This window comes from Brassica napus, chromosome C9 (assembly GCF_020379485.1).
Source record: "Brassica napus cultivar Da-Ae chromosome C9, Da-Ae, whole genome shotgun sequence".
NCBI classification, from domain to species: Eukaryota; Viridiplantae; Streptophyta; class Magnoliopsida; order Brassicales; family Brassicaceae; genus Brassica; species Brassica napus.
This window is the reverse complement of record NC_063452.1, coordinates 16,309,289-16,336,830: the sequence shown is the minus strand read 5'-3', so window position 1 is coordinate 16,336,830 and position 27,542 is coordinate 16,309,289. Positions and strand designations below refer to the sequence as shown.

General features: G+C 38.9%; 1 protein-coding gene and 1 non-coding gene across 2 annotated transcripts; one reads left to right on the top strand and one right to left on the bottom strand.

Moving 5' to 3' along the window:
* Window positions 1-3,603: 3,603 nt before the first annotated feature.
* Window positions 3,604-5,200, top strand: LOC111206372 (MD-2-related lipid-recognition protein ROSY1-like). The gene is made up of 4 exons (XM_022703039.2): window positions 3,604-3,886; window positions 4,239-4,325; window positions 4,434-4,591; window positions 4,899-5,200. The coding sequence occupies exons 1-4, from the start codon at window positions 3,796-3,798 to the stop codon at window positions 5,001-5,003; spliced, it is 441 nt and encodes a 146-aa protein (XP_022558760.2). The 5' UTR covers window positions 3,604-3,795; the 3' UTR covers window positions 5,004-5,200.
* Window positions 5,201-23,514: 18,314 nt separating this feature from the next.
* LOC125593627 lies at window positions 23,515-23,621 on the bottom strand. The gene has a single exon (XR_007329527.1). It is a non-coding gene; the product is annotated as a small nucleolar RNA R71 (small nucleolar RNA).
* Between the last annotated feature and the right edge of the window lie 3,921 nt (window positions 23,622-27,542).

The window sequence follows — 27,542 nt, the reverse complement described above, 5'->3', positions numbered from 1 at the left end:
GAGGGACTTTGTTTTAGTACTTTTTTATGATATTTTGGTGTATAGTGCCAATATGAGCAGCATCTGGTTCATCTGAAGCTGGTCTTGGAGGTGTTGAGGACGCATAAGCTTTTTGTGAATGCTAAAAAATGCACGTTTGGAGTTTCTCAGGTAGAATAACTTGGGCATATCATCTCAGAAAAAGGTGTTGCTACGGATGGTGACAAGACAGTGGAAATGCGTAAATGGCTGGTTCCTAAAACAGTCAAACAGTTACGGGGTTTTTGGGTTTAACCGGTTATTACAGAAGGTTTGTGAAGCATTATGGGACGATTGCAAGGCCATTAACATCTTGTCCGAACAAAGATCAGTTTGAGTGGCAGGAGGAAACTCAACTGGCATTTGAAAGACCAAAGACGACGATGACTAATGCTCTAGTACCCGCTCTTCCTGATTTTAACAAGCTTTTTGTGATCGAATCATATGCATCTGGTTTTGGTTTAGGAGCTGTTCTGATGCAGGAGGGCAACCCCATCACTTTCTTTAGCCATGCTTTGGCGCCTCGTGAGCAGATGAAGCCAGCGTATGAGAGGGAATTGATGGCAGTGGTAATGGCGGTTCAGAAGTGGAAGCACTATCTGCTGGGTAGGAAGTTTCATGTGCACACTGATCAGTGAAGTATATCAAGTATTTGTTGGAACGAAAGGAGGTGAACATGGATTATCAACGATGGTTGACGCGTTTGTTGGGCTTTGACTTCGAAATCTTTTACAAACCAGGTTGTGAGAACAAGGCAGCCGATGGTTTATCTCGAAGTATTGCTTTGACTGGTTTGCTCCTTTATTTGACAGTACCAACAGTGCTTCAATGGGAGGATTTATTTTCGGAGATCGCAGCTGATGTGGAGATACAGAAAAAGTTAACTCAGGTGAGGCAGGGTTCTTCGAAGTATACGGTGAGTGAGGGAAAGTTATGGAGGAAGAAGCGTTTAGTGATTCCAAAAAACTCCAAGTTCATTCCTCTTATATTGCGGGAGTGCCATGATGGGAAAGCAGGGGGACACTCTGGAGTAGCTAAGACACTGAAGAGGATTCAATTGTCTTTTCATTGGGATGAGATTAAGAAGTTGGTTCAGAAGTATGTAGCTGAGTGCATGGTGTGCCAGACTCATAAGCACTCTACGTTATCTCCAGCAGGCTACTTCAACCTTTGCCAATTCTGAATCGTGTGTGGGAGGACATTAATATGGATTTCATTGAAGGACTTTCAACTTCGGGTGGGATTAATATGATTTGGGTGGTGGTTGATCACTTGAGTAAGTATGCCCATTTCATTGGTTTAAAACACCCTTTTACTGCTTCGGATTTGGCTCGGAAATTTGTATCTGAGATAGTGAGGCTACATGGGTTTCCTCGAAGTATTGTCTCTGATCGAGATAGGTTGTTTCTGAGCTCATTTTGGAAGGAAACGTTTCGCTTGGCGGGTGCGTATTGAAGTTTAGCACGGCTTTTCACCCACAAACGGATGGTCAGACTGAAGTACTCAACCGCTGCTTGGAAACGTATTTACGTTGCTTTGCCTCGACTCATCCTTGCACTTGGTCATTATTTCTTAGTTGGGCTGCGTTTTGGTATAATACTACGTTTCACAAGTCCCTCCAAACGACTCCCTTTCAGGTTGTGTATGGGCGTGAACCTCCGGGGTTGATTCGTTTTGAGTAAGGTTCCACAAGTAACTTCGAATTGGAGGAATCTTTGAGGTTGCGTGATAAGATGTTGGAGCAGTTGAAGTTGAATTTGTTGCATGCTCAACAGATTATGAAGAATCAAGCAGATCAGAAGCGTAGGGATGGAAATTTGGAGGTTGGTGACATGGTTTATTTGAAGTTAAGGCCGTGCAGGCAACAAACGGTGGTACGTAGATTTTGTCAAAAAGTAGAAGCAAAGTTTTACGGTCCTTATCGTGTGGTGGACAAGATTGGCAAGGCTACATACAGGTTGTTGCTACCGGAGGGTTCTAGGATTCACCATGTGTTTCACATTTCTCAATTGAAGAAAGCTCTGGGAGTAATGAGGAGGTTCAGGCTTTACCGCCAGTTTACTTGGACCCGAGTGATACACTTTGGAACCCGCTGATGTGTTGGCTAAGCGTTTTAACAAACATGGAGAAACAGAGTTGCTGGTAACTTGGAGTGGGAAATAGAGTGTAGAGGATTCTTGGATGTTGCCGTGGTAGTTTGTGGAGTGTTTTCCTTCGTTCCAGCTTGAGGGCAAGCTCGGTTTCGATGGGAGGGGCATTGATAGATACCATAACACATATTATAGGAGGAATAAGAAGAGTGAGAAGGCTAAGGAGTTGGAAGAATGAAGATTGAAGTGAAGAATGAAGATTGAAGTGAAAGCCTCTCCTTACAAGCGAGGGTTTGCAGTTACAATATTATTCTACTCATATTGTATAAAGAGTTAAGTACTTCTATATTTTCGAATTATGTTTTGTATGTTGTAAGTTCTGAAGACGCTATGAGTCTAGAACACTCGATCGCTATGAGATCGATGATGCAGTCTTAAGTTCGCCATGAGAGCTTATATTGTTTTCATACTACAAAGCTGAGAGATATTGTATTGCTTTACGATTTGAATATAAGAGTTAACAGAATTACATTGATCAAGGATCTATCAGAGAGAGAGAGGAGGACAAGGAGTGAGAAGGGATGCGAGAGTAGGGAGGAGGGGAGAACGAGAGAGACGATTGTGGCGTAGGGTTAACCTTGAAATAGGCGAGATTCTTACGAATCTAGGAGATGGAGTCGGTGAGTGCTCCGGTCTATGAGTTCCATCCATGGGCGGCGCTGAGGGAGGCCGTCATGGAGATAGGAGGAGAGAATTGATTGGTGGTTGGGGGTTGAGTGGCTTGTTGGTTGGTGATGGGGAGAGTCACCTAAGAAGACAATGGTGTCGGTGACGTTGTGTGTGCGTGCGATGGATTAGCCGAGAGGATGTAGAGAGTTTGATTTGAGATAGTAGAGAGAGAACAAATGTTTCAGAAAGGAAAACAAAAGAAAGTGGAAAAGCGATAGGTTTCGTTTAGATACAAATTAAAATACGAATGAAAATACAAATAAGCTAATAGGTTTGGTCGAGGAGAAATAGGGGTACCAGTGTCACTATAAAAAAATGTATAGTAGAAATTTCATTCTTGCAAATTAAATTATTATTGATATATATAGAGTGCAATTACTCTTAAATATATTATGTAAAAATGTATTTTGTTTTTAAAATTTTAAAATTGTTTCTTTTAATAATGTATTTTTATTATATATGTTATTTATGAAGAATATAAAAGAAAACTAGTATTAAAAGGAAATATAATTTAATAATGAAAATTATAATATAATATTTTTAGTTCATTAAATGTAACTATGTAATTAACCGTTATAAGAATTGCGTTAAGAAATAATTTAGAAAACAGCCTAACTAGTATCGCAAAATACTATAATCTATTGACTAAAATATATTGTCACCACCTAACTCGTGGCAGACTAAAATGTATAACAAAATACAATTTATCTATAAACCGACTCCCTAACTCGCGGAAGACCAATATATATATATGTGGATAATACTTTAAACAATGTTTAGCAAAAAATACTTTAAACAAACACCCTAATTATTATAGTAAAAATACTGTAATCTATTGACTATAAATGTAACATGCAGGACATGTGGCATGTGGGTAGACGGAGACTACTTAACAATAAGTATTTGTTAAACTAAAGAGAGTTCAATTCCTCTTTTGAAGATCTTTGAGTGCCAAGCAATGGCGATTCCTCACGTTTATCCAATGTTCCTTTTGATCCTATCACTCTTCTGCTTGCCTACTTTGCTAGCCATCCCTTTCCAAGACTGCGGTTTGCTCCTCATAACATTGTTCTATGTCTTTCTATGTTATCTACAAAACAATATTATTAGGAGTTGAAAGCTTAAACAACTTTTCAATAATCTCATTTTGACTTGGTTAACGGAAAGTAAGTCACCATAAAATTTGGTTGTCGAACAATATAAAAATAATTGGTTTGTTTTGGAATTAGAAGTCTATAGGATTGGCTGCAGAATTAAAGACAAAACAACTGAATCTGGATCTGGATCTATCACAACCTATCATGTTTATCTATCTTTGACTTTATATATCTCCTGGTGTGTACTTTTTTGTTTGTTATGAATCGTGTACTCTTTACTAGCATTAATAACTGACTGTTGTAGGCTGGGGAGATTATCCAATCAAAGTCACTGGTGTGGAGGTATTTGAGGAGCAGAACAAAGCAAGCTTAAACATAACCGGTTCAACAAGTACCTTATTAATTCCTTTCATAATTTGCTTAATTGCTATCGAAGTTGTCATTCTTGTTTTAGTGTACAGAATATTTCTTGATGAAATCTTTTAATTTGTTTCAACAGATAAATTAATCACTGGAGGATTCGTGCTCTTGGGGGTTAATATTGGCAACAAGAAGATCATAGACGACATATACGAACTCAGTGAACTGATCACATGCCCTGTTTCACCTGGCCCTATTGTGCTTCCTCTTCACAAACTATTTCCTTATTCAACAGAGGTAAGTTTTCTTACATTTTGTTTTGGTAATTCTTAAAATTGCATTCCTGGTTGTGACTTATATTTGCTTTGATATTCCATAATCAGTTTCCTACCGAACGTTCAGCTTATTTCACAGTTTATTTGAGACACTAGTAATTAATAACTACTATGATGTTGGTAGATTTTGATTAAAACTATGCTTTAACCCTAGGATATGCCATATGTTGGAACTACTTATTCGTTAACACTAGTTTCTCTTTAGTTATCGTCTACTTTCTGATACAACACAATTGGTTGGTCTCTTTAACAATTATTTACCTTTGTAGGAGAAGATGAGGGTTTCAATAAGCGTTAATGACCCTGATCACGAGGAAATAATGTGTCTCTACTTCTATTACGATACTTCAAGTACTGGTGTAGTTTTTGCTTAGTCAAGGGGAGAAAATGTGTTCTCAAGTTTCTACACGAATCTTATTTCTTACTACTAGCTAGTACAGAATCAGCATTCTCTATGTTGTTTTCTCTCTTTGATCTGTTGTCCAAGAAATAAGAAAGGGTTTGTGTGTGTATACCCTTAACTGATTTTAGATTTTTGTCTACTTTCATCTAGTTTAATTTCTTTGAACCATGTTAAATTTTTTTTTTTTTTTTGTCAACTGCTTTCAACCATGTTAAATGTTCATTTTCTTCTTTTCTTTTTTTTGAAAAGGATAAATTTTCTAACACTACAAGAAAACAGCGACATACTGAGGGAAAAAATCCTCGGTATGTCGTCGGAATAACGTTAGTCCGACGACATACCGACGAAACAAGTCCTCGGAAATAACTCCTCGGAAATTCAATTTTCCTCGGAAATCCCTTGGAATTTTCCGACGGAATTCCGAAGAAACAAATTTCCGAGGAAATTCCGAGGACAACCAGTTCGTCGGAAAGCTCCTCGGAATATACCGAGGGAGAACTTCGTCGGGATATTTCGATGGAATTTCCGATGGTCCAATCCTCGGAAGTTCCGACGAAGTATTCCTCGGAATTTTCATCGGAAAATTCCGAGGAACGGGTCCCTCAGAAAATTCCGAGGAACGGGTCCCTCGGAAAATTCTGAGGAACGGGGTCCCTCGGAATATTCCGAGGAACATGTCCCTCGGTATATTCCGAGGAACGGGGTCCCTCGGTATATTCCGAGGAAGATGTCCCTCGGTATATTCCGAGGGTTCAATTCCTCGGAATGTAAAAAATATTAAATTTTTTTAAAAAAATGAAATTTTTGAAATTTAAATTCGAAAATATAAAATTAAAATTGAAATAATATTAATTAATATTCAAAGTTTCACAAATAAAAATAAAACATTCAGAGTTTTTGGAAAAAAAAAAAACTACGGGTCTGGCACGTCCGGGAACACCTCGTTCGAGTACATCCTCTGCATCATCTCCATCATTTGCTGGTTCAGCCTCCTCTGTGCCTCATAGCCCGCCTATTGAGCCGCCATCTGGGTCTCCAACAAAGATATGTGATCATCCTTGTCCTTCAACTGAGCCGTAAGTACTTCTGGATCAACAAAGGACGGTGGTGCAGAAGAAGGAGGAACCGACCGGGTGCGACGACCCAAACCGACCAAACGTCTCCTCTTCTTTGGAACCGACTGAAATTGAAAATAGCCAAATTTACAAATTTAAATCAAGAAATAAATAAATTGAACTTTAAAAAAAAAAGAACTTACGGATTCAACTATTTCGTTGATTCGAAACCGGGATAAGTTGGTCGAAGCCGTCGAAGCGTCATCCTCGGTTTGAAGCTGAGACACTTCGTCTTGCACCTGAGTTTGAACCAGGCTGACCACTTCCCTCACAAGACCGTCATCAATCTGGCCGGTCTTCTTGTTGGTATACGCCCTCTTCATTAGGGCGAGATCATCAACCGGCTCGCCATCATTTTCTTCCGCCTTGAAAAAAAACATAAATTAAATAAACATTAGAAATTAGAAGAAATGAACAAAAAATAAAATTTCAAAACTTAAATAATTGAAGAAAAAGCGGCTGAACTTACCATGCGATCTCCCAGAGAGGCAATAGATTGAGCACCCAAGTTATGCTTGAAGACGCCCTTCCCTTTACGGTCGCTCCTGCGGTTGGTGGAGTTGGTGGAAGAAGTTTCTTTCGTCTCTTCCTTATCCCAATGCGCACACAACTCCGTCCAGACCGTGTTGTTTATCGACTTTGGGACCTTTTAATAAAAAAAAAAATAGTTTAATAAATTGAAAAATACTTTAATAAATTAAAAAATTGTTTAATAAATTAAATCGAACCTTATTGATTTTCCACTTCTTCTTCCACTCGTGGATCTGCTTCCCGTAGTTGTCCATAACTTTATGGACGAAGTGGTGATAGATAAAGAGCGTCTCATCGGAATTCCAACTCCGCAACACTCATCACGCCCGGAGGACCCGGAGGAGCAGGAGTGGGTGCAGCAGCAGGAGCGGGTGCAGCAGCGGGAGCGAGAGGAGCAGGAGCGGGAGCGAGAGGAGCAGGAGCGGGAGTGAGAGGAGCAGGAGCGAGAGGAGCAGGAGCGGGTGCAGCAGAGGGAGATGTATGGTAGGAGCTGTGGGGCGAAGGGGAATCCTGAAAATGGCTGGAATCCCGAGACTGGCTCTCCGTACCACCACGACCACGACGCTGTCGAGGCCGGGTCTGATCATCATGCGACCTGTAAATTATAAAAAAAATACTTAATAAATATAGAAATATATAAATTAATTTTTTTTTTTTGAAAAAAATCCCAAATAATAGTTTTTAATCACAAAAAAAGTTTTATAAACATTAAAAATGTTTAATAAATATATAAAAATAGTTCTAATAAACAAAAAATAGTTTTAATAAATAAAAAATAGTTTAATAATTACAAAAAATAGTTTTAATAATATTAAAAATGTTTAATAAATATAGAAATTTATATAATATAAATATAAAAATTATTAATTTTTTTTTTAAATCCCAAATAATAGTTTTTTAATCACAAAAAAGTTTTATTGACATCAAAAATGTTTAATAAATATATAAAAATAGTTCTAATAAACAAAAAATAGTTTTAATAAATAAAAAATAGTTTAATAATTACAAAAAATAGTTTTAATAATATTAAAAATGTTTAATAAATATAAAAATTTATATAATATAAATATAAAAAATTAATTTTTTTTTTCAAAATCTCAAATAATAGTTTTTAATCACAAAAAAAGTTTTAAAGATATTAAAACTGTTTTGTTAAATCCAAAAAATCGAATTTATATACAAAAAACGTTTTGTAAAATCCAAAAAAACGAATTTATATACCAAAATCGTTTTGTAAAATACAAAAATCGAATTTATACACAAAAATCGAATTTATAAATACAAAAAAAATCAAAAATTTATAAAAAAATTCTAAATCAATTCAACAAAACAAATTATTCAACCAAATCACAATTCTAAACCTATTATACAACCAAATCACAATCCTAACCAATCACCCTAACAAAAATCTATCAAATCTACACAAAAACCTAACAAATAGAACCTAAGAGAGTGGGATAGGGTCCTTACATGATTTGTGTAAGAGAAAAGGGAGATCGCCAGAGAAGAGGTCGGAGAGAAAGGGTAAATCGCCGGACAAGAGGGAGAGGAGGCGCAGAGGAAGAAGAGAGAAATGGGGAAGAAGAAGCGGCTCGTGGTTATAAAACCTAGGGTCCGACGGATAGTATCCGTCGGAATTCCAATTTCAATTTTCGCGAAATATTTGCCCGGTTAAATGAAAATATTCCGAGGAAATTCCGAGGGATACTTAAATATCCCTCGGAATTCCGTCGGAATATTCCGAGGGAATTCCGAGGAACTAGTGTTTGGGGTTTCTAAACATCAATTTTTTTTGCCGTATTTCATTTCTTATACAATTGTAATGCATACCATTGAGGATTCTTTGTATAGATGATCATAAACCATGAAATAACAAATTTCAAAACGAATTGAAAGTATTCCCTTTACCGTTCATTAAAGTGTATAAGTGTTTCTCTTACGTTGTGGAGATTTCGTTCATACAATCGGAAAAGTGTTTATTATAGGGTAAGGAACAAATGTTTGACTTCATAATCAGTCTAAGACACTTAATAAGTGTTATTCAGAACGCAAAACGTTGTTTTCGGTTTAAAAACCCTATTTCCTCGGAATTTCCTCGGAATATTCCGAGGAAATTCCGAGGGATACCCTTATTTTCCTCGGAATTCCGTCGGAATATTCCGAGGGAATTCCGAGGAACTAGTGTTTGGGGTTTCAAAACATCAATTTTTTTTGCCGTATTTCATTTCTTATACAGTTGTAATGCATACCATTGAGGATTCTTTGTATAGATGATCATAAACCATGAAATAACAAATTTCAAAACGAATTGAAAGTATTCCCTTTACCGTTCATTAAAGTGTATAAGTGTTTCTCTTACGTTGTGGGGATTTCGTTCATACAATCGGAAAAGTGTTTATTATAGGGTAAGGAACAAATGTTTGACTTCATAATCAGTCTAAGACACTTAATAAGGGTTATATAAGTGTTATTCAAACCGCAAAACGTTATTTTCGGTTTAAAAACCCTATTTCCTCGGAATTTCCTCGGAATATTCCGAGAAAATTCCGAGGGATACTTAAATATCCCTCGGAATTCCGTCGGATTATTCCAAAGGAATTCCGAGGAACTAGTGTTTGGGGTTTCAAAACATCAATTTTTTGCCGTATTTCATTTCTTATACAATTGTAATGCATACCATTGAGGATTCTTTGTATAGATGATCATAAACAATGAAATAACAAATTTCAAAACGAATTGAAAGTATTCCCTTTACCGTTCATTAAAGTGTATAAGTGTTTCTCTTACGTTGTGGGGATTTCGTTCATACAATCGGAAAAGTGTTTATTATAGGGTAAGGAACAAATGTTTGACTTCATAATCAGTCTAAGACACTTAATAAGGGTTATATAAGTGTTATTCAAACCGCAAAACGTTGTTTTCGGTTTAAAAACCCTATTTCCTCGGAATTTCCTCGGAATATTCCGAGGAAATTCCGAGGGATATTTAAATATCCCTCGGAATTCCGTCGGAATATTCCGAGAGAATTCCGAGGAACTAGTGTTTGGAGTTTCAAAACACCAATTTTTTTGCCGTATTTCATTTCTTATACAGTTGTAATGCATACCATTGAGGATTCTTTGTATAGATGATCATAAACCATGAAATAACAAATTTCAAAACGAATTGAAAGTATTCCCTTTACCGTTCATTAAAGTGTATAAGTGTTTCTCTTACGTTGTGGGGATTTCGTTCATACAATCGGAAAAGTGTTTATTATAGGGTAAGGAACAAATGTTTGACTTCATAATCAGTCTAAGACACTTAATAAGGGTTATATAAGTGTTATTCAAACCGCAAAACGTTATTTTCGGTTTAAAAACCTTATTTCCTCGGAATTTCCTCTGAATATTCCGAGGAAATTCCGAGGAAACCCTTATTTTCCTCGGAATTCCGTCGGATTATTCCAAGGGAATTCCGAGGAACTAGTGTTTGGGGTTTCAAAACATCAATTTTTTTGCCGTATTTCATTTCTTATACAATTGTAATGCATACCATTGAGGATTCTTTGTATAGATGATCATAAACAATGAAATAACAAATTTCAAAACGAATTGAAAGTATTCCCTTTACCGTTCATTAAAGTGTATAAGTGTTTCTCTTACGTTGTGGGGATTTCGTTCATACAATCGGAAAAGTGTTTATTATAGGGTAAGGAACAAATGTTTGACTTCATAATCAGTCTAAGACACTTAATAAGGGTTATATAAGTGTTATTCAAACCGCAAAACGTTGTTTTCGGTTTAAAAACCCTATTTCCTCGGAATTTCCTCGGAATATTCCGAGGAAATTCCGAGGAAACCCTTATTTTCCTCGGATTATTCCAAGGGAATTCCGAGGAACTAGTGTTTGGGGTTTCAAAACATCAATTTTTTGCCGTATTTCATTTCTTATACAATTGTAATGCATACCATTGAGGATTCTTTGTATAGATGATCATAAACAATGAAATAACAAATTTCAAAACGAATTGAAAGTATTCCCTTTACCGTTCATTAAAGTGTATAAGTGTTTCTCTTACGTTGTGGGGATTTCGTTCATACAATCGGAAAAGTGTTTATTATAGGGTAAGGAACAAATGTTTGACTTCATAATCAGTCTAAGACACTTAATAAGGGTTATATAAGTGTTATTCAAACCGCAAAACGTTGTTTTCGGTTTAAAAACCCTATTTCCTCGGAATTTCCTAGGAATATTCCGAGGAAATTCCGAGGAAACCCTTATCTTCCTCGGAATTCCGTCGAAATATTACAAAAAATAAAAAAAATAAAAAAATCGATGTTAGTCTGTTTCCGAGTCATCATGGATCTTGGTGAAACTCTCCAATCACTGGTTCATCCTCTACGTGAACGACGGCTTCCTCTCCGAAGTCGGTTAAATCAACTACAAGGCCAACTCCAGCTAAATCTTCTGCTGCACTTAAGTTGCCGGATGTGCTTGGTTGTAGTGGGTCTTCCAGCTCAGAACTTCCCTGAACTAGGCCACTCGGGTTGAGTCTTGTAACAGTAACCCATGGATCATCTCTGTTCCTTACCCGGAGGTACTTGATATAACAAACCTGTAACATTTAAAAAATTATTAGTAAAATTATAAATTAATACACATGATGATGAATCATTCTAAATAATTAACATTTAATTACCTGATCGGCCTGAGAAGCAAGAATGAAATGATCATAATATTGCAGCTTTCGCCTCGAATTTACTGATGTAACATCAAATGCATCTGTTCTCACACGTCGATCTAGAGTGTTGTCGTGCCAATCACAATAGAAAACAGTACAGCGCAATCCAACCATGCCCAAATACTTGATTTCCAAAATCTCATGTATGTGTCCGTAGTATACATCATCTCCTGATGCAGAACAAACGCCAGCATCATAAGTCGTACTCGAACGTCTCCTCTTCTGAGTTGTGAATGCATATCCTCGAGTACAAAATCTCGGATATGACTTCACAACAAATTTTGGTCCAACGACCATCTCGCGTATCCAATCGTCAAATATTTCACCTCTGGCCAAACCAGCAGACACCTATATATCAATAAACGTGAATTAGTATAAATATGTGATAAATGATATTTTAATTTGTTTAAAGCACTCACATAAGTAAACATCCATCAAGAAAATTCTCTCTGATTCATTTCTTCTAGTTCGTCCTCTGTGGCGTATCTATATTCGAACCTCTTTTCTGCCATGAAAATCCTGTACATATGATGACAATAATGTAATTAATTAAGATTTAAATTTCAACTTGTTAAAATAAAAATTTGTAAGCTTATTTATTTACCTCTCATATTGAAGAACATCTTCACAGTTGGTGAGCAAATATGTTTGCAAATTACTGCGCTCCTGCTCAGTAAGTCGACGGTCATTTGGTTTTCCGCTAAGTCGTCCAACGTCTGTGAAAATGTCTGGAACCGTAACATGATATGTTGCCCGTTCGCCTCTATCATCATGTCGAGCAGGTCTTCTGTTTTTGGTCTGAACTTCTGCTGGAAAGTAGTACTCGGCAAAGTTTGAAGTTTCTTCATTGATCATCTGTGCGACTATAGAACCTTCCACCCTACTTAAATTTTTCACCATCTTCTTCAAATGGAACATATACCGCTCATACAGATACATCCATCTATACTGCACAGGACCACCAAGTTCCAATTCTCTTGTCAGGTGAATAACAAGATGCTCCATAACATCAAAAAATGAGGGAGGAAATATCTTCTCAAGGTTGCACTGAATCACGGCTATGTTAGTTTTCAAATTTTCAATACCTTCAAGAGTCACTGATCTCGTGCATAAATCGCGGAAGAAACCACTTATCCCTGCAATTGCTTCATGAACATTTCGTGGTAATAGTTCCTTGAAGGCAAACGGAAGGAGGCGCTGCATCATTACATGGCAATCGTGGCTTTTCAAACCAGTAAACTTTCCTTCCTTTCTGTCGATACAGTTACGCAAATTAGATGCGTAACCGTCTGGAAATTCCACAACGTTTGAAATACAATCAAAGAACGCATCTTTTCCCTCTGCATCAAGTCGGTATATGGGAAAAGGAGCCCTACCATTCTCATCAACATGAGGTTCTGAACGAGCACATATATCGACTAAATCCAGTCTTGACTTCAAATTATTCTTTGTTTTACCTTGAACATTAAGGAACGTGTTCATGAGATTGTCAAAAAAGTTCTTCTCAATATGCATGACATCTAAATTATGCCTTAGCAGATGATCCTCCCAGTATGGCAGATCCTAGAAAATACTTTTTTTGTGCCAGTTATGTAGGTCTCCAACAGCATCTACCGGAAAACGCTCATGTCCACCGACGTCTGGCGTCCTTTCTGCACCAAAATCTCTTAGTTGTGTCTTCAAATCTTTCCCACAAATTTCCGGAGGTGGACTGTCAAACACCCTTTTGTTCTTCGTAAACAAATTCCTACTCCTACGATATGGATGATCAGGTGGAAGGAATCTCCTGTGACAGTCAAACCAACACGTTTTCCTTCCGTGTTTTAGTTGGAAAGCATCAGTGTTATCTTGACAATATGAACATGATAGCCTTCCATGCGTTGTCCATTCAGATAACATACCATATGCTGGAAAATCACTTATTGTCCACATTAGTACTGCCCGCATTTGAAAGTTTTCTTTACACGAAACATCGTATGTTTCAACACCTTGAGTCCATAGTTGTTGCAACTCATATATTAGTGGCTGAAGAAACACATCAAGTGATCTCTTAGGATGCTCTGGTCCGGGAACGAGAATCGAGAGAAACAAAAACTCTCGTCGCAAGCACAAGTTTGGGGGTAGGTTGTATGGTGTAAGAATGACTGGCCATAGAGAATACTGTCTTCTACTCTTGCCAAACGGGCTGAAACCATCAGTACATAATCCAAGGTAGACATTTCTTCTCTCATACGCAAACTCGGGATACTTTTGATTGGAAATGCTTCCACGCTTTTGCATCTGAAGGATGTCTCATCTCACCATCTGTTGAGTGCTCCGCATGCCATCTCATTGGTTGCGCTGTGCGTTCAGACATATACAACCTCTGCAACCTTTCCGTCAAAGGCAAATACCACATCCTTTTATATGGCACTGGAACTCTTCCACTCGTATTTTTATAACGAGGCTTTCCACAAAATTTGCATGTAACCCGCTGTTCATCCGCCCTCCAATAAATCATGCAGTTGTCGCTGCATACATCTATTACCTGATACGATAAACCAAGACCAGCTACGAGTTTCTGAACCTCGTAGTATGAACCAGGAGCTACATTATCCTCGGGTAGAATACCTTTTACAAAATCAGCAATCGCATCCACACAGTCTTCAGCCAAATTATAATATGTTTTAATGCCCATCAATCTTGTAGCAGATGATAAAGCTGAATGACCATCTCTGCAACCTTCGTACAATGGTTGCTTTCCAGCATCCAACATATCATAAAATCTCCTAGCTTGTGCATTGGGTAAATCTTCCCCTCTAAAATGATCATTTACCATCTCCTCAGTACCTACACCATAATCTACATATGTTCTAATTGGTTCTTCTAATCTAACCGCTGGCTGAGGTTCGCTAGTACTACCATGTTCATAATCAGTTTCCCCATGATGATACCAAATTTTGTAACTTCGTGTAAACCCACTCAAATATAGATGAGTCCAAACATCCCACTCTTTAATAACCTTCTATTTTTACAATTAGAGAAATGACATCTTAACATACATGTTTTTGCTTCCGGTTGTCGGTGAACTAACCTCATGAATTCAGTTATACCTCGTTGGTATTCTTCCGTAACCAATCTCGTGTTTGGATCCAAATGAGGTCGATCGATCCAAGAACGAAAATAATTTGAAGAAGACATGTTTTTTATGAATCAAATTCGTGTGTAAAGAGAGTAAGAGGGAGGATGAAGATATGGAGTGAATGAAGAGGAAGAAGGGTGCTTGTATTTATAGTTGAAATCCTGCCGACAGACCGAGAAAATTCCGACCGAATTCCGACGGTAACGGCTAGTTCGTCGGAATTTCCTCGGAATTTTTAAAATCCCCCAACGGCTCTCTAACGGCTATAATATATCCTCGGAATTCCTCGGTTTTTTCCGAGGAATATATTTTTCCTCGGTATTTCATAAGAATATTCCGACGGATTAATATTTCCTCGGAATTCCGTTGGTATATTCCGAGGAAATTCCGAGGAAACCAAATTTTGTGTTTCCTCGGAATATCCTCGGAAATTCTTTGGGATATTCCGAGGATTTCATTTTTCGTCGTAATGTCCGTCAGAATACCGCTGTTTTCTTGTAGTGTAACGTCATCATTTCACCGATATCTTCTTTATTAGGCTTGGGCGTTCGGATCTTCGGGTCGGTTCTTCTCGAGTCCGGGTCGGTTCGGGTCTATAATTAAAATACTCGTAAAGTACCCGTAATTTTTCGGGTCCATATCGGGTCCGGGTCGGGTTCGGTTATTTAGGATATGAAAAGGACATGACACACTCAAGTCCATCAAATTTAGTTGATATTTTTCATATATATCTAAAATTTTACAAAATAAGTTAAATGAAACTATTAATAATTTAAATAAAACATTTTTAAACTCTAAATTTTACATTTTAAAGCTTTATATTACTTAAAAATATTAAAAAATAATAACAAATGTTGTTAACAAAAGATATTTCAACTAAATCATAAAATAATAATATATATATAATTGAACACAAAAACATCATAGTTTTAGATATACATATTTTTTAAGTCGGGTACAAATCGGTTCTTATCGGGTCGGGTCTATTCGGGTCGGTTCTTTTCGGGTCCGGGTCTATTCGGGTCGGTTCTTTTCGGTTCCGGTTCTTTCGGGTAAAAAAAATTTAGACCCAAAAAGTACTTGTAAATTTTCGGTCCGGTTCCGGGTCGGGTATTTTTGGGTCGGTTCCGGTTCGGGTCTTCGGGTCCAGGTTAAAATGCCCAGGCCTATTCTTTATTCATGCCATAAATTCTAAATATATTTTTGTCGGTAAAACCGTAATACAAGCTTAACTTCTGAGCAATCAACATATGCAAATCATCTGGAAAAGTATTTGGGTTTTTAATGAACGTTCACATAAATTATTAACTATTTTTTCGTATCCGTACTAACCAAAATGGTCTGACTGTTTCAAGTGAAATATTAAAATATTTTGTAATTTTATGATTTTTATATTATTTATTGTCATTACGCTAGTTTTGCGTAGTGCAATTTATGAAGACGTACGTAATTTTCCTAAAGTATTTTTATTCCCTTGAAAAATATTTTTGATTTAAAATATATGTAGCATTTCATTTGCTTATTGTATCAACATAAGCTATGTTAAATTTCGATAAATTTATCTTAAAAATGATTCATCAATTTCAATTTGAGCATAAATATAGTCTTCTGGATGTTTCACTTATTATATAATACGAGGTTCTTTAACTCTATTCATAAGGATGATAATAATGCACGTTTATTAATCTTGATTGGATCTGATTTTAGAATAACAATATATCCAACATGAGTCTTTTATTTTTTAGATCCTTTCAACTTTTGAGACATATGAAAATATAACCATTAAGGATTTTAAATTGCATTAATAAATCTAGTAACATTTATGTATTGTTCTGGAGCATTCACAGACAATTTTTTTTATTTAAAAAGTTTATCTTTTTTTTTTTTACCTTCCCTTTTATTATATCCAAAAAATTAAAACTTTTTTATTGAAGTCATCCATTGGTTAGAGACCCTTATGAGTTCTAATGAATAAATTAGTAGTTAATTTTGTGATTTGAAAAGTTTAGAACCCTTAGTTGTCTAATTAATTTTCTCATCATCCAATGGAAGAACTTCAAATACTCATTGAGGTTCTTAAAAAAAAATTTAAGTTTTTTTTTTTAAAAGTTGAATGATTGGATACATGGAATATGAAAAATAATACATAAGCAAACTCTTTCTATAACATTCTGATTTAGATTCATATACTTTGTCAAGACTCATAGAGAGGAATGTGTTGAAGTACCTTCAAACTCACGTTCAATAGCATCAAGCATACTTTTCCTACTTGCCATTGTAAGAAAACATGTAGATAGACTGATTCAGAATACATTAGAAACAAACATGGATCATATCTTATACAGATGTAAGAGGGAAGAGTGTTTTACGGTGGTCATCATGATCCTTGCCTTCAGTTGAATCACTAGCCTTTTGCTCTCCAGACCTTTTGTAGCAGCTGCAAGTAAGAACATATATGTTATCTACTCAGATCAAAGACTTTTAAACTTTGAGCAATGGTAATAGAAGAACGATGAACAAACTCAATATTCATGTCTATAGGAATCAAGCTCTAGAAGAAACAAGTACCTCTTTGTTTTGTGCAGATACTTCTTTTACAGATGACTTCAAAACATTGGCATAGAGTCTTGATATCACTCTCAATATCTAAAACGCACCTTTCAGCAAACATCAGTCTCTGCACGCTCCTTTGAGCAAACGAACCTCGAACAGGAGCATGTGGAACAGATACATCAGTCTTTGCACGCTCCCTGCAACAACAAAAGGAAGCAGTTTTAGATCAGTAAAGAATGTTCTTGAAGCTTAAGGCATATATATTCTGATTTCGAACAAAAGCCAAGGAAACAGACAGTAACAGCAAGTAAAACACACAAAAAATGTAATTTTTCTATATAAAACAATTAAAATCACAACATAGTATGGGTTCAGCAGTGGAAAGGCTTTATGTATGACTCAACGTATTAAGACAAGTAGAAAATCATCAAGTGAAAGAAGCCGTCTGAGCAACAGCGTCTTCCTCTTCCTTTTATGTCATCGAGATCGGTCATTATGGGTTTAGAGGGCCAGCTTCCGAAGTTATCTCCTTTACTGCTGACCACTCTGGTGATCCTGCAAATGGTAAATAAGAATCACCTGTCGGTCCTCAAGATGATCAGATCAAACATGTTCATGACTGACTAATTAATATGTAATGGCTACATGATTGAATATTCTCAGTTCCTCTAGTTACTGCCTCGTCTTCAAGCCCATGGCTTTTACTTCCCATTATTGGACTGTTTCGTGAGTAGTAATGTCAGAAGACTTACTTGACTTGTGGTCTCGGCCACGTTCATCAATCTCCTCTGCAATATAGAAGCCACAAAAAGGAATACAGAGCACATTCCACGAGGCAGTCGCGTTCCACGGCGTCCTCCGGCGAGAGGTTAGGGATATCGCTGTTGTTGATCGTTGTTTGATAAGCTCCCAAATAGAATTGGTTTCTCAGACTGGAGACGGACTGATCGAGAATGGAGGAGGAAGCCAAACTGGTTTCGCGAGGCGAAGGAGAGAGAGAAATTAAGGGATGGTCGAATAGGATTTTGCGACGTAAGGGTTCTTACCAGTCCTAAAAACCTCAATTTAAGACTGGGTTTTTTCTTTTTTTTTTGCCTTCTTCATTTATTTTTTTTCCTTTTGGTTGAAACTCATCTTAGGAGTTTCGGAGACGGTCTTAGAGCATTTTTATCCCACGAACCAAAAAGAGGGGTTTTTATTTTTTTTTATTTTTTTTGTTTTTGTCTGAAAAAAAAAATTAAAAGGCTAACCAATCGCGACTGCCACTAGATTCGCGAACAGTGCAAAAATCAAACAAAGAACGGTTCTTATTTGGCAAACACAAGAGACTGTTTTATCATTTTAGTGGGGCCCATGGCACTAAAAGCCCCACTAAAATACCTGGATAAAGATGCTATTACTCCAATGGCAAAATGTCAAAACTTTAAAAATGAAAGAAAAAAAGTTGGGAATGGTGATTATGTGGAAAGACAAAACTGATTGAAGAATATTTTGGACAAAATACAATGTACGATTAATAAATAAGAACTCCATTTGGGAATGACGAAGACGGAGCATGAAGCAGAGGAGGAGTCAGATTCTTCAGAGAAGAAAGCTTAAATGCTGGAATAGGCTACATAGAGTGAAAACTTCTAAAATAGACTTCACTTTTTCTAATTAATTTACATTTTTTTAAAAAAAAAATAGAAAAGTAGGAAAATAACCTTATCCTTATAAAAGTTGATAAAATTAGCAACCTAACAATTTAAAATTTTGTTAAAGAAAGCCTTGAGTGATTGGAGAAGACAACATAACATTAACTCTGCCAAGCTAGTGGAGGAACTAAAGGAGAAGGTCGAGGCCTTATACGCAGATGATAATGCGACAACTGAGCAAATTGCATCAGGATTGAAGGAACTTTCTGACGCTCTTAAGGCAGAAGAAATGTTCTGGAAACAGAAGAGTAGAGTGTTTTGGCTGCGGGAGGGAGACAAGAATACAGAATATTTTCATGCCTTGACGAAGCAACGGAGAGCACGGAACAAAATCACGCAGCTATTGGATGCAGATGGTAACATAGTTGAGGATGAGGAAGGTCTGGTAGCCATTGCGACTAGCTATTTTAGACAAATCTTTGAGTCGTCTATTCCAGAAGATATTGAAGAGGCGCTATCAGAAGTTCCCACGACGATCACAGGTGATATGAATGACAGCCTCACGGCTCCCGTTTCCGAATGGGAAGTCAAGCTAGCTCTGTTTGCCATGTATCCAGACAAGGCACCCAGACCAGATGGGATGACTGCACTTTTTTATCAGAAGTTCTGGGATATAGTCAAGGAGGATTTGACTCTTATGGTTAATAAATTCCTCACTGAAGGGTATATCGCTAATGGGTTGAATGATACAAATATTTGTCTTATACCAAAGATAACAAAGCCTAATGATATGGCTCAATTCAGACCCATAAGTTTGTGTAATGTCAGCTATAAGATCGTCTCTAAGGTCTTATGCCAGAGACTAAAGAAAGTATTACCCGAGTTGATATCTGAAACCCAGTCAGCCTTTGTTGCGGGAAGACAGATATCAGATAATATCATGATTGCACAAGAAATGTTCCATGCCCTGCGAACCAAACCGAGTGGACGTAACAAGAGGATGGCCATCAAAACAGATATGAGTAAAGCATATGATAGGATGTAATGGTCATTTATCGAAGCTGTGATGCGGAAGATGGGATTTTCTGAAACATGGGTCACTTGGATTATGAGAGGTATCACGTCGGTAAAATACAAGGTTCTTATAAATGGTCAACCAAGAGGGAACATTGTCCAAGGTAGAGGTCTACGACAAGGAGATCCTTTGTCTCCTTTCATTTTTATTCTGTGCACGGAAGCGCTCGTTAGCCTTCTCAATCATGCAGAGAACCAAGGGAAGATAACGGGGATGCGCGTTACACGCGCATGTCCTTCGGTATCCCACCTTCTCTTTGCTGATGATAGCCTTTTCTTCTGTAAGGCGGAGCCCCGTGAATGTGAAGAAGTAATGAAAGCAGTCAGGACATATGGCAAAGCATCTGGACAATGTATTAATTTCGACAAATCCTCGTTACTCTTTGGTAAAAGGATTAATGCAGTTACTAGGCAAGAGATCAAAGTTGTACTTGGAATTCATAATGATGGGGGGATGGGGAAGTACTTGGGAATTCCAGAGGATATCAGTGGATCCAAATGTAAACTTTTTGCATTTCTTAAGGATAACTTGATGCACAGAGTAAACGGGTGGACTGGTAGATGGCTCTCGAAAGGGGGGAAGGAGGTAATGATCAAGTCCATTCTACTCGCTCTCCCGACATACGTCATGTCCACATTTTTACTTCCATTAGAGATTTGTGAGAACCTCGCTAGTGCCATTGCACAATTTTGGTGGAGTTCGAATCCCCCAAAAAGAGGGATACACTGGGCGAAATGGGAAAAGGTTTGTTTACCAAAAGAGGAAGGAGGAATTGGGTTCAGATTGATTCACGAGTTCAACTTAGCATTACTGGCAAAACAATTATGGAGACTAATACAGTACCCTGATTCACTCGTTGCCAGAGTGTTGAAGGGTAGATATTATAGGATGACCTCGCCATTGCGAGCAGTCTCTTCTAGCAGTCCATCATATGTGTGGACAAGTATCTCCGCCTCACGGAAACTACTACTCATTGACTTGATCATTACCTCCTTCCCCCCTTTCATGGACTTGATCATTACCTCCTTCCCCCCTTTCGAGAGCTATGAAGTTAGGGTGTGGGAGGATCCATGGATCCCAACAAGACCTGCTAGACCAGCTATACCTGTAGCGCCTGTGATGAACCCGAACATGAGAGTTAGTGATCTCATTAACCAGGACTCGAAGGAATGGGAGGAAGGGACGCTAGAGAACTATGTCCATCCTGGTGATATACCACTTATTCGCAGTATGGCCATAAGCTCTACTCATCGTCAAGATTCTTTCTGTTGGGAATACACGAGGAATGGTCATTACACAGTTAAGTCTGGATACTGGGTTGCTCAAAATCTGCTGAAGCCAGATGAGGAAAAACTGATAGTGGAACCAAGTATCACTAAACTTCAAGCCTTTGCTTGGAAGTTGAAAGCGCCTAGGAAGGTATGTCATTTAATATGGCAATTGATAATGGGTCAGGTGGCAGTAACAAGAAATCTAGTGAGAAGAAATATGCGGTGTGACAACTACTGCCCGAGGTGTGGGGAGGCAGAGGAATCTGTAACTCATGCTATATTTGAATGCCCTCCTGCTCTGCAAGCATGGTCTTTATCGACGACTCCAACAAGTCTAGGCATATTTCCAGCGTCAAGTGTCTATACAAACATGGACTATCTATTTGATATTTCGTGTTTTTAACGGTTTTAAACTCGTTTTGGAGCAATTAAATGGTCGGTTTTAATTAATGTTTTGGTCTATTTGATGCGTTTTGGTGTTCTTAAGTGTAATATGCAGGTTACTAGATAGCTTGAAAGAAAAGAACGCATTCGGGATTTATTCAGAAGCAAGATGGACCGAACAATGGACCGAATGAAGTATTGATCGCACAGAGCACTAGATCGACCGATCCGGGATATGTGGATCGACCGATCCTAGGCTTTCATACACGAGATCGACCGATCCGGGCCATGTGGATCGACCGATCTCAGGCGCTACGGGCTCCACACGCACACACGAGCTTTTCACTCCTTTTTACCCACTCCCCTCAATAATTCAGAAAGGAACTCGACCTTTGAGACTCAGAAAAGACCAGGGGCGACCAAGAAGGAGATTTACAAGTTCTAGAGAGAGATTTGAGAGTTTTTGTTCATTTTTGTGTGATTTGTGAAGATTTGTGAAGGAGTTCATCTCAAAACCATTTGGAGAAGATCTTCTGAACTTTTACTCTGTTTTAATACAATCTTATCATGTTTTCTTCATCAAAATCGTTTTGTTCTTGTTTAGTTATGTGTGAGTAGTCATCTAGTTGGGTTTAGGAGTTCTCATAGGGGATTTCTTGATGTTTTGATTCATAAAACGTGTGTAGACTAAGGGATTACGTTTTGGTTCTTCATCTAATGGTTTCTTACTGCTTGAACTGAATTGATCACTTAGTTCATGATTTCAGATTGTTTGATGCACCGAAAGTGATTGTTTGAACTTCCGAAAATACTTTAGATGAGCAAAGTGTCCTTAACCCTCGGAAGTTGATGTTATTGCGCTTTGTGAACATATTGAACCTGTTCTTAATGCTTGTTTAGAAATTGAAACTCAGCGGAAGTTAGTGTGGAGATTTCTATAACATAGAGAATTAGCGCTACGGAAGTAGGTTAATTCTAATATCGTGTTTGAGTTCTAGACGGTTCTTAATATATCCCTGTGTCTGCCATTAATTGTATCTTGATTAAAAAGAAATCCCTGAGAATTCCCAATGCCCAACGTTTGTTTTAAAATAGTTTTCAATTCGTTTAAATCATCTTTTTACATGCTTGTTTATGCTTTGTGACACTAGAGAAAATTAAACAAAAACCATCAAAAATATATCTTGATTCGCTGTAGCTATTAACTTGTCTGCAACTCTACGTGTGATCATCGTCCCTGTGGATTCGATCCCGTATTACTACTGCGTACTTTACTGTGCACTTGCAGTTAGATAATCGGGTTAAAACTCGAGACATCAAGTTTTTGGCGCCGTTGCCGGGGACCATTTGGTCACCCTAGAGTTAATGATCAGTTTAAGACTATAGCATTTTCTTTATTTTGTCTAATGTTTCTGTCTTTCTCTTTCTGTTTGTGTTTTCAGGTGAATGAGCGGATTTCATACTAGAAGCAAAGGATCATCGAATTTAATACCTTTGGAGTTAGAGCTCGGCCGCCTAGAGAGACAAGTGAAAAAGAAAAGACTTGAGTCCGCTGAAGAGGTTGAAATGGCTGAACACCAAGAAGACCAATTTCAGGACAACCCGCAAAATCCAATTCCTGTAATGAACGAGAAGGCAACAATGCTGGTGATAATCAGCAGGCTGGTGTAGCTGCAAGACAACAGGCTGGAGACTATGGCATGCCTAGGATGACGCTTGCACATTATGATACACCAGATGCATTCTATGCCGATCGTTCTGGGATTCGCCCACCTCCCATTGAGAGAAGAGACTTTGAGATCAAGACTGGTCTCATTAATTTGGTGGAGAAAAATCCGTTTCATGGAAACCCGTCTGAGGACCCGATGTATCACTTGGAGCATTTTGAGCGAGTCTGTGACACCAGCAGACATAATGGAGTTCCTCAAGGCGCTTTGAAATGCAGGTTGTTCCCGTTTTCCTTAGCTGATAAAGCTATCAGATGGTTAAAGTCCATCCCTCCAGGATCTCTTACTACATGGGAAGAGACAAGAGCTGCTTTTCTACAGCATTTCTTCACCAAGTCAAGGTCCACATATCTGAGAAGCAGAATTGGAAGCTTTCAGCAGCTTGATTCAGAAAGCTTTCATGAGGCTTGGGAGCGTTTCAAGGAGTACACACAGGACTGCCCTCACCATGGTTACACTGATGTGAGCTTGCTGAACATTTTCTATAATGGAGTTCATGAAGAGAGTCAAGATGCCATGGACACAGCAAGTAATGGTGATTTCATGACCAAGACTGTTGAAGAAGCTTACACCTTGCTGAACAACCTGTCATCCAGCAAAGCAAACCGCAAGTCAAGGTTTGACACCAGCCAGAAGGGTGTTGGTTATGAATCCAAGAAGATAGATGAGCTGAATGCCAAGATTGAGATGCTTCTCAAGAGAGATCAGAAATCTGTGAAATTTGTGGAGGAGCAAGGCTATCGTTCCTCACAAGAAACTGTTGGTGATGATTCAGATGATATGCAAGCTGATGTGAACTACATTGGTGGTCAAGGAAACTACAACAGAGGCTACAATCAGAACCTTGGATGGAATCAAAATCAGCAAAATAATCTGTCTTACCGAGCAACAATGTGGAGAATCCACAACATCAGTCCTACCCTCAGGCAGGAAACAGGCAGAACCAGAATCAGAACCAGAGTGTGTTCAACCAAGGATATCAGAACAGAAATCAATATCAGGGGAACAACTCGGGCAACTCAGGATTTCAGCAAAGGCAGCAGTACAACAACTATCAGAATCAAGGAAATGCCTCTTCGTCACAGCCTTCTCAGGATAACGAAATTAAGAAGATGCTGCAAATGGTGCTAGAAGGTCAGAAGAATAGCACTGCAGAGATAAACACCAAGGTGGATAACATGTATGGAGAGCTTAATGGGAAGTTCGAAGCTTTGAACACCCATTTGAAAGTTTTGGAAAAGCAAGTTGCTCAAACCGCCTCCAGCAGCAGAACAGCACCTGGATTTCTACCAGGGAAGTCAGAGACGAATCCCAAGGAGTTTGTGAATGCTATAACACTTAGGAGTGGAAAAACGATTGAGGAATCGAAAAGAAAGAGATCGACCGATCTCAAGAACAGATCGACCGATCCAAGGGAAGGAGATCGACCGATCCGGTCCATCTGGATCGACCGATCCCGTGTCGACGAAGCCAAATTCCTCTGAACCTGAAGAGGTGTATGTGGCGCCTCCTGCTTATGTTCCTAAGGCTCCATACCCATCCAGACCAAGGCAGAAGATCAAAGAACGTGAGTACGAGAAGCTAAAGAACCTTGTTGGGGAGTTACATGTGAGATTGCCATTTGTTGAAGCGGTGAAGATGGTACCTTCTCTTAAAAGGTACATGAAGGAGATTCTTACCGATAAGATGAGCCTAGAGCGGGGTGTGTTGATGCTCAATGAGGAGTGTAGCGCAGTTCTACAAAATGTCATGCCTAAAAAGCGTGAAGATCCCGGAGCATTTGTTCTACCATGCCGCATTGGATCACTTACTTTTGAGAAGAGTCTCTGCGATCTGGGTTCAGGAGTGAGCCTAATGCCTTTCTCTGTCTCTGAGAGGCTAGGCATGACGAACTACAAACCTACAAGGATCTCCTTGGTCCTTGCTGACCGATCAGTGCGAAGACCAGTCGGTGTACTAGAGAACATCCCTGTTGGTGTTGGAAAGGGATATGTGCTTACCGATTTTGTAGTTCTGGAGCTGGAAGAGGAACCTAAAGATCCTCTCATTTTGGGCAGACCGTTTTTAGCTACTGCTGGAGCCATGATTGATGTACAGAATGGGCATATAGACTTACGTCTAGGAGACATGGCGATGAGATACAATGTGGAGAAGGTGCTGAAAAATCCGACTATTGATGGACAGACTTTCTGGGTTGATACATTGACTGAACTGGTGGAGGAAATGGATGAAGAGTTGCACACTGATGATCCTCTACAAGTCGCATTGACCCAAAGGGAGAGTGAGTTCGGGTTCATGAACCAAGAAGTGGTTGGATTTTCTGAGATTTTGGATTCAGCCTCACCGATTGAGAAGCATGTCGCCTATGTCAGCCTTGAAGACTCAGGCACCGATAAAACCGTCAAACCGTCATCCTCCCAACCAGATTGGAGTGAGGAGAATGCTCCAAAGGTGGAACTTAAAGCCCTCCCAGCTGGGCTGAGGTATGCATTCTTGGGACCGAATTCCACATATCCTGTTATTATTTGTGCTAACCTGAATAATGTGGAGACCGCTTTGCTTCTTTCAAAATTGCGAAAGTATAGAAAGCATTGGGGTACTCTTTGGATGATATTACAGGTATTTCTCCAGATCTTTGCATGCACAAGATTCACTTGGAGGATGAGTCAAAGACGTCCATAGAGCACCAGCGAAGACTGAATCCCAAACTGATGGAAGTTGTGAAAAAGGAGATTCTAAAGCTGTTGAGTGCAGGGGTGATCTACCCAATTTCAGACAGCACTTGGGTGAGCCCGGTTCATGTGGTTCCTAAGAAGGGTGGCATCACTGTCATCACAAATGAGAAAGCTGAGCTGATTCCTACCAGAACAGTCACAGGGCATAGGATGTGCATTGACTACAGGAAGCTAAACTCAGCCACAAGGAAGGACCACTTCCCACTTCCTTTCATTGACCAGATGCTGGAAAGACTAGCCAACCACCCCTACTACTGTTTTCTCGATGGCTACTCCGGGTTCTTTCAGATACCCATTCATCCAGACGACCAAGAGAAGACAACATTCACCTGCCCATACGGTACTTTTGCCTACAGGAGAATGCCCTTCGGATTGTGCAATGCTCCTGCAACTTTCCAGAGATGCATGATGTCGATCTTTACTGATCTTATTGAGGACATTATGGAGGTTTTTATGGACGATTTCTCAGTCTACGGTTCTTCATTTAGCGACTGCCTTGCTAATCTGTGCAAGGTGCTGGAAAGATGTGAGGAGAAGAACTTGGTGCTAAATTGGGAGAAGTGTCATTTCATGGTGAAAGATGGCATTGTTTTGGGTCACAGGATATCAGAGCAGGGTATCGAGGTTGACAAAGCAAAGATTGAAGTTATGACCAGCCTACAGCCTCCCAGGACAGTGAGGGATATTCGGAGTTTTCTGGGACATGCATGTTTCTACAGGAGGTTTATCAAAGACTTCTCTATGATAGCGAGGCCACTCACCCGTCTGCTGTGCAAAGAAGCGAAGTTTGTTTTTGATGCTGACTGCCTCGCTGCGTTTCAGATTCTCAAGAAGTCTCTAGTCAGTGCTCCCATTGTGCAGCCACCAGATTGGGACTTGCCATTTGAAATAATGTGTGACGCAAGTGATTACGCGATTGGAGCTGTTTTGGGGCAGAGAAAAGACAAGAAACTCCATGTGATCTATTATGCCAGCCGAACGCTTGATGATGCTCAAATCAAGTATGCTACCACTGAGAAGGAGTTGCTGGCAGTAGTTTATGCTTTCGAGAAGTTCAGGTCCTATTTGGTGGGCTCGAAAGTAATTGTGCACACAGATCATGCAGCCTTGAAGTACCTGATGACGAAAAAAGATGCTAAACCGAGACTCTTAAGGTGGATCTTACTCCTACAGGAGTTTGATATTGAGATCAGAGACAAGAGAGGAGCAGAAAATGGAGTGGCAGATCATCTTTCCCGAATGAGAGTGGAAGCTGAAACACCACTGGATGATACATTACCCGAGGAGAATGTCTATGTGATCACCTTGCTGGAGGATGAGTATTTGGATCAGGCTGATTGCTGTGCCATGAGACAAATTCAGGATGATCTCCCATGGTTTGCAGACTTTGCAAACTACCTATGCTGGAATTGAACCACCGAACCTGAAGGGATATGAGAGGAAGAAGTTCATGAGAGATGTGAACCACTATTACTGGGATGATCCCTTCCTCTACAAGAGATGCTCAGATGGTTTATTCAGGAGATGCGTTCTGGAGAATGAGATGCAAGAATTCTTTCCACTGCCACAGCTCAGAATACGCAGGCATTTTTGCAACATTCAAGACGGTTTCTAAGGTCCGGCAGGCTGGTTACTGTGGCA

What these genes read in the sequence shown, in the direction of transcription:
- LOC111206372 (XM_022703039.2), top strand. Translation starts at nt 3,796, where the DNA reads ATGGCGATTCCTCACGTTTATCCAATGTTCCTTTTGATCCTATCACTC. An exon ending in CATCCCTTTCCAAGACTGCG is followed by an intron (nt 3,887 to 4,238) that starts GTTTGCTCCTCA and finishes TGACTGTTGTAG; the next exon opens with GCTGGGGAGATTATCCAATC. An exon ending in TATTTCCTTATTCAACAGAG is followed by an intron (nt 4,592 to 4,898) that starts GTAAGTTTTCTT and finishes TTACCTTTGTAG; the next exon opens with GAGAAGATGAGGGTTTCAAT.